Genomic DNA, 12,302 nt, shown 5'->3' with positions numbered 1-12,302 from the left:
CTGACTAAAAAGACTGTGTGTCTGGCAGGCAGCAGTAGAAAAGCATTAGGAGGTCAGAGAACTCCTGGACCTCAGGGCTCTGAGGATCAGCCCAGGGAATGCATGGCAGCAAACACAGTGCCTATACTCAGTGCTAGCTGCAGGAGCACACTGGCCACACATACATACACACACACACACACACACACACACACACACACACACACACACCCCTGCAAGGACTGCTTCTGAGGTGAGTGTGGCCCACCCACGCACCAGGTTTCCTGCCTTCCTGGCTCTGTGCTGTGCTTGTATTTCCAGGCATCACAAGGGATGGACACTGTCCACAGCTTTCAGGTCTCACCCTGCACCCTCAGGTATGGGCTCAACAAGGAGCATGCCCATGACAAGCTGGGGTGATGCTGCTTCAAGAACTGGGGACAGGAAACAACTCAGGCTGGCTTACGTGGCTTCTCTGAGGCACGTGGCCTGAGGAAGAAGTGGCTAAGAGTGTGTATGAAGTTGTTTCAAGTACACACGTCTCAGTCAACCCAAGCTTCAGTGTCTGATTGCGATGAACTGGGAGCTGTTGGGCGGACAGAGCTTTCCTAAGGGAAGGGGTCTCCTGGGTCCCCACCCAGCCTCGAACGTGCCCCGGGTACCTGAAGCACATGTTTGTTATCCTTAGTGTGCAGCACAGCCGAGACAGTCGCCAAGGAGATGCCAGGCTTGATCTCCATGGGCACCAGGGAGTCCGCCAGCTGAAAGTAAAATGCAGGATGTCACATAGACTCCCTGAGTGGGAGGGAAGATCCCAGCATAAAGAGTGTCCAGGGCTTAACACTGAGCTCTTAGCATTCTCTGTCTTGGTGGTAAAGGCCTCCAAGGACGGCCATTCTATCGTTCTTGATTTATTTATACTACTGTGGTCTAAAATGACCAGAGAACTCAGTGCATGAATCAGGTATATACTCCGTAAGTCTCCTGCCCACCACAGTGATGCAAGGAGAGAAGAAAGGAGGCGGAAGACCACTGGCTAGGACAGTGAAGGAGGAGGGAGACCACTGGCTAGGACAGTGAAGGAGGAGGGAAACCACTGGCTAGGACAGTGAAGGAGGAGGGAGACCACTGGCTAGGACAGTGAAGGAGGAGGGAGACCACTGGCTAGGACAGTGAAGGAGGAGGGAGACCACTGGCTAGGACAGTGAAGGAGGAGGGAGACCACTGGCTAGGACAGTGAAGGAGGAGGGAGACCACTGGCTAGGACAGTGAAGGAGGAGGGAGACCACTGGCTAGGACAGTGAAGGAGGAGGAAGACCACTGGCTAGGACAGTGAAGGAGGAGGGAGACCACTGGCTAGGACAGTGAAGGAGGAGGGAGACCACTGGCTAGGACAGTGAAGGAGGAGGGAGACCACTGGCTAGGACAGTGCCTGGGTATCATCAAAGCACTTTGCATGGTGGCTCCTGGTGGCTCCTGGGTACTGCAGTCAGGGCAGCTGCGAGTCCGTGTGTGCTGGGCTGTGCGCACCCGAACGCCTCTACTTCAGAGATGACTCACGGACTCCATAGAGCGTCTGAAGTCCTCTCAGAGCTACCAGACTCCTCAGCACACACCAGGCATAGATTCCCTTTACGCTTTCTTTCGCTAACCCATACCTTCCCTGGGTGGCATGCGTTTCTTCCTTTTTGTTTGTTTGTTTGTTTTTGTATCCCTAGCAATCTGGTGTCTCCTACTGTGACCTGAGCCGGATGGTGCCTTTTCCTGTGCAGCCACAGTGTGCACACGGCAGTGAGCTCAGATGTCGTCTGGGGTCCTGGTGCTCAGGCCTGGCTATGTGCTGTCCTCAGATGTACGGCTTCCACCGAGCCAGGCTGCCTTCATTTAAAAACAAACTGAAGTGTGCAAGATGCCATTCCATAAGCATTGGGATTCAATGCCAGTTGAGTAGGAGAAGCAGCGTACAGCATTTAAACATCAACAAATGGAGGGCTGCTCCACGAAGTGAGAGAGCATAGGAGGAGGGTGAGGAGTTCCACACCTCGGCAGTTACCCAACACCTGATGGTGCCAGGTCACATCCCGCAGCCCTGCCCTGCTCACAGTTTGCCTGGTCCGTAAGTGGCTGCTCTCGGTACAATTGAGGCTGGCGTGGGGGGCCCAAGGATGCCATCCTGGGGACCAAGTTGGTGAGAGAGTCCCTGGGCAGTTGTAAGACACTGTCAAGGTGGGGCTTCTCGGAGAGGACAAATGACCAGCGTGACACCTCTGGCTCCATAGGAGCCAGTCCAGACCCCCAAACCATGCAACTCAGGTCAACACTCTCCCTCCACGCCTCGTAAGGAGGCCAGGAGGTCCATCTATGAGAATAGGTCTAAGATCTGTTTGTAAATCCTCCTTCCTGGAAGGCTAGATAAAGAGGCTGCAGTCTGGGGAGAGGGACTTCCTCTAACTGCAGCAGACTTTAACCCTTTCATCTCCCACACGCACTTTCCAGGGCTGTGGTCCAGTGATACTCTGATTCTGTCCTACACGACAGTCTTGGCCCGCACATGCAGCAGCACCTGGAGAAAGCCCTCTCAGACGATGAAAGGATGGTCGTGGAGCAGAGGATCCGTGAGGAAACCTCGGAGAATCTCGCATAGCTGAGCCATCTGTCTTCTGGAACTGAGAACTTTTCTCAGAGAAAGCCATTTATTCAAACCAAAGATGTTTGAAGGTCTCTGACAGGCACTGAGGAACCCGAGTGCTGGAGGCCCCTAAGCAGCATACCCATCCCCCCACCCCCATTGCTCTACAGCCACCCTTCTCCCTTCTCTCCCTTAGCGGAGTCACCTAAGCACAGCACCACTTGACTGTGGCATCATTTGTGCAATGTGCCTTTTACATTTCCTTGTGATAGAACTAAAGCTAGCACTTAGAAGGTAAGCCATTTAGACAGTTGTCTCCACATCAGGTAAAGGTTTGCAGTTTACATCTCTCCTTTCTCATACATAATTCCAGGAAGGATGTGCAACCCTCAGAGGGCACTAGCATCCTACATGGTGGGGATGCAGGCTGTCACCTGCAGGGCCACACCAGTGAAGGCTAACTAACCTGAAGAGCGGTCGCTTGCCTGAGGGTCTGTGTTCTTCCCTTCATTTCTGAGAGACTGGCCATGCCCCTGAGGACACTCTGGTGGAAACCAGGCTTTTAAGGGCGAAAGGGCAGCAGCTCACCTCTGGCATGATTTCAATTTTCTCATAGCGTCGTTTGAAGGGCAGGGCAAGGACCTCAGCCCGCCGATAGGACATGGCTGGTGGCTGGCAGTCGATCATGAGGTCCATCCTGTGAGACTGGGCTGGGGGTGGCTGGGTGTACTGCTCAGGACAGACCACGTGCAGGGGCTGAGGAGCAATGGGACAGAGATCAGAGAAAAGGGCAGGCACTGGGTGCAGAGAAGAGCCCTAAGCTTCTTTCTGAGCCCTACTGTAGCACCTTGATGCTCAAGCCCACAATCAGGCCGCTAGAACACATTCTCTCAAAGCGGGCTAACCCACGGGGAGGCGAGGACAGCTCATGGAACTGGGCTAACCCACGAGGAGGTGAGGAAGCTCCTGGAACCTAGGTGGTTGAGGGAAGGATGTAACTTTTGTGGTGATATCCACTGTGTCTACTCCCTAAGCTGAGCTCAGCTCCTTGGGTGCAGTCTTCCTATGATACCTGCCCTCTACGCTACCACAAGCCCTTGACTAATTAGCAGGAATCTCAGCTCTGTGCTAGCCCAGTATTCTGTTTTTGCATATCTTAGACTATTCTCAGATCAGTGGGAACTGGCAGGCCACATGCCTACCTGAGTATGACGGTGAATCAGAGATGATAGAACTATTCGTACAACTCTCACCAAGCTGAACACTAATGCTGGAAATCCCCAGGTCAGTGATTGCTCCTGTCCTGAGAGTTTGGATTAAGTCACAAATCCTTTGAATGAAGGTTTCCAGCGGCTAGGCCTGGTTGGATCTAATAAGCTTGTTCTTTCGAGCTAGTACTTTTAGGGCCTGTGTTTTTCCTGACCTGGCTAGCATCTGACAGCTTTGTCTCTTGCCTCAGCCTGAGCGTCCTCCAGCGTGTCACTTACTGGATGTGGGCACCAGACAGCCTCTGATATCTAGGATTAGCATGTGACAGAGGGGTGTGAAGCTGGCTTAGGGACTGGACTTGAAGTAGCTTAGTGATGAAAAGAACAAGGCCCTCTGCATGCTGAGAGGCACACACGACGCTCTGTCCACCCGAAGTGACAAGCTGGAGCTCCAGCGTCTGTCTTCCTTGCTTCTCTTCCTGTTTCTTGTCATCCTGTCCTACCTTTTGTACATGGGTACTATCATGATGGCAGTCTGTGAGGGAGATGAGAGAGCTAAAGCTATGATGAAGGAGGCAAGCATTCTCGCAAATGATCGGGTGACGGAGTGGGTCCCTCAGCAGACTGCCCTCAGCTCTGAGGATCCTAGTCAGGGCACAGACCCTTCCTCGAACAGGGTCTCAGCTGTCTTCCTTGCCAGCTCTAATTGCTCCCCTACCCCCACTTTCTGTCCCAGTGCCTGGCTTATCTCCTGCCACCCTGTGCAGAAACCCCCATTTTACTTGAATTACTTTTCCTTGCAGAAAAATCAGAACAACCACGAACCTACCATGTAACTCGGCTCAGATTTAGGCACAGTGAGTGACTTGGAGGGGAAGGGCATCTACATGCTTTTCTGTGGCCACACTGGTCCTCATCAAAAGCACCCAATTAGGCCTTCTTTCCCTCCCCTTTCATTTCTTTAGAGGGGAAACCTTTTCAGAGAATAAAGATCATTTCCTGAAGTCTGAAGGGGAACAGGCAGCACCGTACACAACTGAAGACAGGCTTCTGTGAAGAGGCAGCTTCAGAGCATGGCTGGGTAGACCTGGTCCACAAAGAGCCACGTTCAGACCCTGGCCCAGAGGAAAACAGTGAGTGTAGACCCAGGTCAGTCCTTTGTTTACCTGCACTTCTTTAAGCAGCTTTGACACCTGGATGAAATTCAGTCGAGTGTCAATTGGACAGTAGATGCACTTCATGGCCAGTGGCTGGTAAGGAGCCAAGGCCTCCAGGTAGGAGAAATCGGGTTCTACGAAAGTGTAAACAGCAAACTTTAATATTCAGGCAGAGACAACACCAAGCCAGCTGCAGCTGATGTGGTCAGGGCCAAGCAGACAGTCCTTTCGGGAAGGATGAGCAAGGAAACAGAGTATGGACCGTGGGGGAAAGAGAGGAGGTGGGGAGGCTGCTGAGGCACGGGTGTAGGCTGGAAGCTTACGAAACAGAGACGATGAGACAAATACAGGATAGACAGGAAATGGACTTTGCTCTAAACAAACCATCAGCTCAAAACAGAAAGGAAAAGAACTGTGTGTGGCTGTACACTTTGGAGGTTGGGAGGCAGGGAACTGCTAGTTTAAGGCCATTCTGGGCTAAACAGTGAAGACCCTGTCCCAAAAAGAAGAAAGTAACAGCATAGAAAATTGTCATTTGGAAGCACAGCAGTGATAATGTATTCAGGAGTCATTAATCAGTGCTGAAATTCTGGATAGAAAGCTGGGGAAGAATGGGATATACATTCTCTTGAGCTCCTGCAAGAGCTGAACAGGAGGGCTGGAAAGACGGTGTAGCGGTTAGGAACACTGGCTGCTCTTCCAGAAGTCCTGAGTTCAATTCCCAACAACTACATTGAGGCTCACAGCCATCGATAATGGGTCTGATGCCCTCTTCTGGCACGCAGGTGTACACATGTAGAGAGAGTACGCATACACATAGAGACAAACAGTTTACAGTGGCAGGACCTGCACAGCCACAGGAATACCCCATCAGTTGCTCAGAATTAACATCAGGTGGGACACAAAGGACTGCAGACACTTACTGGGTGTCAGACCTCAGACATCACAGAGACCTGGTCCATGTCAACAGGCTCTCCCACCAGGAGCCCAGACCTTCAGAGGAGCAATCTGTCACATTGCCTAGTTTTTCCTCTCAACAGCTACCAGTGCTTGCTTGGCAGGGAGTATTCATACCAAATGAGCTGCCCACAGAGCCAAGAGAACAGTATATTGTGCTCACCCTACAATACCCAAAGGGACAGGTATAGTCTGTCTAAGACTTCCTCTCAGCTTATCCAACTACTGAGGCAATGGACCTCAAAGAATTAAAGCCTCCCCATGACTCTCACATTGGGGTAGGAAAAGACTGAAATGCTAATTGCAGCGAGAGGAGGACCCCTCCCCCCACCCACGAAGAGATTTCACAGTCCAGCAACTTACAGGACCACTCTGCAGACGGAGGATGATGGATCAGTGATGGGCAGACCCTCATCCTGACCAGGACTGCTAATTAGGCATACGGTAAGACCTCTACTTAAATGTAAATCTATGTTCTACCCCAAAGATGGGTCCCTCACCTGTTCTTCATGATATGGCCACTCTGAATGACTCTTCCTCTGCTTTTCCCTATTTTGTCCCTTTACTTGGCATCTTAGGGATGGGTGGCTGAGCCCAGCTTATAGGATTGCCAGAGCCACGCTTTCATTCTAAAACCTCTGCTAACATGGCCACCCCAGAAGGAATACTATATAGTCGTCAACACAAGCAGCAAAGGCAGACAAACTCCGCCTCACTTGAGCAGGGATTAGAAACCACCCACCAGCCAATGAAATGTCAGCATGTTGCCCAGTGCTACCACGAGTCAAGTCACAGCCCTTGGCTTCTTAGCTGGACTCTCTCACTGTGCCCATGGAAGTCTTTAAGTATTGTCACATGATATAGCTCAGAGAGAGCAGGAGAGACCAGCCACTCCCTTACCACATGGTATTATCTGACAACCTTAGCAAAATTCTGATGATGGCCAAGTTTTGGGCTTTGTGAATTAATCTACTACGACCTGACAGCCTGTCTTTGTTTTCCAAAGGTGTCTGAGGAACCACAAAGTAGTCCCTAAGGGTCAGGAGCTCCTGGCACAGCTGAGCCACTGTTGGACACACACTTCACAGAGCACATAACAAATCCACGAAAACCTTTCTAAAAATCCAGCTCCAACTCAAAGTTAACCCTGTTCCAGCCCAACAGGGGTAATTATCCCAGCCTGGTTATATTCTTGCTTCTTCTACACAGGACACCGAGATGACTAATTGTAGAATTCTTGTAATGTCACCCAACATCTGTGAATCTGTCACCCCATCTCTGCCGAGAAGAAGGTGACGCTAGCGATGGTGTGATGGCTATTCCTGGTTGTCAACTTGACTATCTCTGGAACAAATTACAGTTCAAAAATAGAAGGCACCTGTGAGAGATTACTTTCGCTTGGTTTGAGGTGGAGAATCCGTTTCTAATTCAGACCTTTGAGGTGGGAAGACACACCTTTAATGTGGGCCACACCTCTGCTGACAGCCTATATAGGACAAGAAGGGAACTTTTGCTCTTTGCCTGCTTGCCTTTGCCTTGCTAGCAGAGCATCCTTCACTGGCCTATTTCTTCAGGATAACAGCATATACTAAAGACCAGCTGAGACATTCAGCCTTGGGAGACTGAGCAACTACTGGATTATTGAACTTTCCATTGACAGCCATACTGATAAATAATATCTATCTATCTATCTATCTATCTATCTATCTATCTATCTATCTATCTATCTATGAATGAAGAGAGATTCATTCTCCCCCTAGAGAACCCTGACTAATATAGATTGTCATGTTTGAGGCTATACTAAGCTTTCAGGATTCTGACTTCACAGCCTGTGAGATTTCTAAGCTTAAAGGCAGTGTAAAGAAGACCTTACAGTGATAAAATAGGGAGAATCCCTAAGTCACCTCTGTCTGGCCTCATCTCACTGAAGGCTTTGTTCCTTCCTGAGGAGTCTGTTTCCAGAGGAGTAGCTGTAAGCCAGAGCAGAGCATAGTCAAAGATCCAAGATTCAGCTATGTAAACAATCCCGACCGGTCAGACCCGGCCAACATTGGAATCACTGAGGTTCTCAACACCGTATAAAATCCTATCCCAAAGCACTACAGCAGATCTCAGCATTGAAAAAGAAAAGAGAAGAACAGAAATAAAAGTTGTGTTGACAAACAGTTGCCCAACATGGCTTTACTTTTATTTCTTTTTTTCAAAAGATTTATTAAATTTATTATATATAAGTACACTGTCTCTGTCTTCAGACACACCAGAAGAGGGCATCAGATCCCATTACAGATGGTTGTGAGCCACCATGTGGTTGCTGGGAATTGAACTCAGGACCTCTGGAAGAGCAGTCAGTGCTCTTAACCGCTGAACCATCTCTCCAGCCCTACTTTTATTTCTTTATATCTATGTTGTTCTTGTTATTTTTGGAGACAGGGTGCTCTGGAATTTGATCCTCCTGCCTCAGCTTCTCCAGTGAGGAGACTAGGGTGTGCAAGGCTGATGGGCTGCATTGATACTTTCCTCTCTACCCTGGAGGCTCACGCCCTGTCTGCCCGATGGAAGGACAGGAGCCTTGTTACTCTTAAGATTTACCTGTAAATATGACGGTGTTGAGGCTGGACTTCCCCCAAAGCTCCATGAAGTGGACGACGTCCCCAAACCGGAGGGAAGGATGCCCCGTGAACAGCACACACGGCTGTCTGAAGTCATGGCTGAAGTCTCCGTGGATGCTGCGGTAGTGCTTCAGCTTATTGGTCTGAATGAGCTAAAATACAACCCAGAGCAGAGGAACATGGCTGAGCTGCAGAAATGCTGAACAAGACAACTGAGACGGCAAGCGGGGACTAGGAAGACACTACAGAAGCTACACCTGCCTGAGGGCTGCTGTCAAAAGTCTGCAGAGATAACTCACCAAGACAGCAAGTGAGCATCTGGAGACACTCGACACCAGGCACCAGCGGGGAATGCCAATCAAAGCAGCAGATGCTGCTCCTTTCCAGTACAATGGCCAAATGCTGGCTAGAGTGTGGGACTGAGGACTCCTCCCACTCCTTGCTGGTGGGATGAGAAATGGCACAGCCACCATGGAAGGCTTTGTTGTTGTTTGTTAAACCAAAGTATACATACACTTCCCAGAGGACCCAGTAACCATGCTCCTCTGGTGGTTAACTCTAAGGAGCTGAAAGCTTAAGATCCACACCCACAGCAGTTTAAGCAGAACTGCCAACACCTGACAACAGTAACGTCCTGCAGTTGGTAAACAGATAAACCGGCACATCGACAAGACCGTGAACTATGAACTCAGTGCTGAAGACGCTCTGAGAAGATGGAGATGAATGTATTAGCAAGCAAAAGATGAAGACGTGAAAAGGTGTGCACTGCTTTACTTGAACTATGGCCTTCTGGGACAGACACTGCTGTGGAGGCAGAGGCTGCGCACGAAGTCCACGTGACTCTGGATGGGCCTTTGAGAGCACAGTAGGGGCGTCCCCAGAGCTCTTGGCTTTTTTGGCAATATTCTCATGTACTATGGCATACAGAACAAAGGCGCCAAGTGTGTTTTTGGCTGTGCCAGACACTGCTCTTTCTGGAGTGGAGATATCATCTGAGAATTAACAAGAATCAAGGAATAACCTGTCCAGTAACAGGAGCTACTAAGAGTGAGTTAATTTACTGTTGAGTATCTGTGATACAGGACTGACGGACGGCTGCGATAACATGGCAATAAGACCACGAGCCACACAGAAATGTGTGTGATGGGGATCAAACAGTGGCTCAGCCACGCCTGCCAGGTCTGCAAGGAAAAGACCTTACCATCTTGTTAGCTGCAATGTCATCTCCACCACTGAGCCTTTCCATACGGGTCTGGGAATACTCGGCTGGTCAAGTGCTTGCCTTACAATCACAAGGACCTGAGTTTGGACCCTCAGCACCCACATACGGAGCTGGAGTGCCTATGTGTCCAGTGCTGGGGATGTGCATTCCTGAGGGCTGAAGCTGGCATAGCTGAATTAACAAGCTCCAGGCTCAGTAAGAGAACTTGTCTAAAAAAAATCAAGGTGTGTGTGGGGATTAAGGTTGATAACTGATGCATACATGCCTGCACACACACACGGATATATATAAACAGTGTGAAAATTAAAGAAATTTTACATATGTGGTTGACATGTCTAGAAAAAACATTTTGAAGAGAATATTTACTTTTATTTTATGTGTGCCTGCAGAAATGGAGTCAGATACCCTGGAACTGGAGTTATAGATGGTTGTGAGCCACCACGTGGTGGTGGGAATTGAACCTGGATCCTCTACAAGAGTATCCAGTGCTTTTAACCAGTGAACTATCTCTCCAGCCCTTAGAAAGAACAGATTTGCTCCTATAGAAGGTGGGAGTAGATATTCAAATAAAAGTCTCCTGCACAGAGCACAACAGAAAGGCTCCGAACTGTCCACATTTATGGTAATACAATGTGTTTATTAGAGGAAGCAAGTGAATTAAATAAATTGTGAGCTGGAGTACCTTGAACCTTTTTGTTTGTTTATTTATTGAAACATGGTCTCCCTGTGTAAACCTGGCTGGCCTGGAACTCACAGCCTGTCTGCTCCTACAGGGCTGGTTTATAGGTGTGTGTCACTGTGCCCAGCTCCACACAGGGATGGCTGGGCATGAGGACTGCCAGTATCCCACGTCATACCATCATCACATTTCTTGTGGGCCCTTGCTCACCGGCTGTTTTCTTACCTCTGCGTGCGGAAAAGGTGGTTCTGGGAGATAAACTTTACTCTGTTTGTTGTGACAAAGCCTTTAAAAAGGAAGACAGTGTTAGGAAGTCACTGCGCATCTACTCCCACCTAGTGGCGGCATCACAAACACTAAATACTCAAGTTCTAAAGCTCCCTGGCTCTGACGGAATAAAAGGTGGGCCCAGCTCATGCAGGATGCTTTCTTCTAAGTACAGTTTTTATAAATAAAACAAAACGACAACAACAAAAAAAAAAACCCTACTTGTTTAAAATAATCTTAGGTTTATAAAAGTGTTGGAGTACAGTTCTTATGTCCTCAGTGTCAACAAGGTGCACAATTATACTCATTCTGTACCCAGCTCCCCTGTGTCCCAGGGTGGCCTGGAACTCACGAGTGCTGGTGTGACAGGTCCATGCCACTATGCCCAGGTGAGCACACTAGACACTCAGGTTTTATTATAACTGTTTTGAATTTTGCTTTGTGCATGCTAGACAAGAACTCTGCCTTGGCATTATGTCCGAGACTTGATTTAGATTTGAGCTGTTTTCCACTCTTGCTCCTTCTCCTATTTCAGGATCCTGCCTGAGATACCATGTTATGTTTAGCAGAGTTTTGGGGGAGAAAAGCACCTGCCTCTTCTGAGACATGGCTTTCTGCTAGCGCACACGTCCTATTCCCTTACTGCTCACACCAGTTGCAGGGGAACTGAGATGGGAGGATTAGAGTTTGAGGCCAGACTGGGCTACATACACAGCAAGAAGAAAAGAAAAATTGCAGAGGACCCTGGAAAACTGCAACGTGACAAGACCAAAAAACTCAACAACTGGCTAGTCGATAGGTGGTGACCAGGTTGGTCAGCACACATGCACACTATGCTATGTTTTAGGATTCTCTCTCTCTCTCTCTCTCTCTCTCTCTCTCTCTCTCTCTCCCCCTTCCTCTCCCTTTTTCTCTCCCTCTCCTTCTCCCTCTCTCTCCTCTCCAATACACCGTTTCTCCGTGTAGCCCTGATTGTCCTGGAACTTGCTCTGTAGACCAGGCTTGGCCTCAAACTCAGAGATCCACCTGCCTGTGCCTCCCAAGTGCTGGGATTAAGGTGTGGGCCACCACATCTAGTTTGGGAACTCTCTTTTAAGAACCCTGTCAAAATATTGTAAAAACAAGGGGTTCAGAGGTAAGGATTTAGACTAACTCCCCAAAATGTACTGAGTTTTTCCTATCTATAGTTTTCTTTCATCTTTTTTTAAAAAAAAATCTCTCTCGGAGTTGGGGATTTAGCTTAGTGGTAGAGCGCTTGCCTAGGAAGTGCAAGGCCCTGGGTTCGATCCCCAGCTCCGAAAAAAAAGAACCAAAAAAAAAATCTCTTAGGGGAAGGTAAGAGCATGGCAGATACCCTTAGAGAATCACCTTATACATCCTTTGGACACTAGCTGTGTCTTCTTTCCCATTCAGGAGGGAGAAAGAAATCTGCGAGTTCAGTACTGTACCCTGAACAGTAGAGGGCGATACAGAGGGAAGGGACCACAGTCTAACTAGTGAGGCAAGTGATAGGAAAGCACTTGTGGCCAGCTCTGCTGAGATATGTCCTCCCCTCAGTTCTAGAATCTTCATGTAGGCACAACAGATAGGGGCTT

The 12,302-nt window shown here is 49.0% G+C and overlaps 1 protein-coding gene and 1 long non-coding RNA gene across 5 annotated transcripts in view; one reads left to right on the top strand and one right to left on the bottom strand.

Moving 5' to 3' along the window:
• Ints9 (integrator complex subunit 9) overlaps positions 1-12,302 on the bottom strand; it is an 83,735-nt gene that overhangs the window by 2,403 nt on the left and 69,030 nt on the right. For all 4 annotated transcript variants that reach the window (NM_001402259.1, XM_087585279.1, XM_087585281.1 and 1 more), the window contains 5 exon segments: positions 642-740; positions 3,197-3,364; positions 4,983-5,107; positions 8,520-8,691; positions 10,666-10,726. In NM_001402259.1, the coding sequence (NP_001389188.1) occupies positions 642-740; positions 3,197-3,364; positions 4,983-5,107; positions 8,520-8,691; positions 10,666-10,726 (625 nt within the window).
• LOC148001001 (uncharacterized) lies at positions 3,943-10,449 on the top strand. Its single transcript, XR_015638880.1, has 2 exons — positions 3,943-6,374; positions 6,937-10,449. It is a non-coding gene; the product is annotated as an uncharacterized LOC148001001 (long non-coding RNA).

The sequence above is a fragment of the Rattus norvegicus genome, chromosome 15 (assembly GCF_021556685.1).
Source record: "Rattus norvegicus strain SHRSP/BbbUtx chromosome 15, alternate assembly SHRSP_T2T, whole genome shotgun sequence".
In the NCBI taxonomy this organism is placed as follows: domain Eukaryota; kingdom Metazoa; phylum Chordata; class Mammalia; order Rodentia; family Muridae; genus Rattus; species Rattus norvegicus.
The sequence above is the reverse complement of the archived record's forward strand: the minus strand, read 5'-3'. Positions and strand labels throughout refer to the sequence as shown.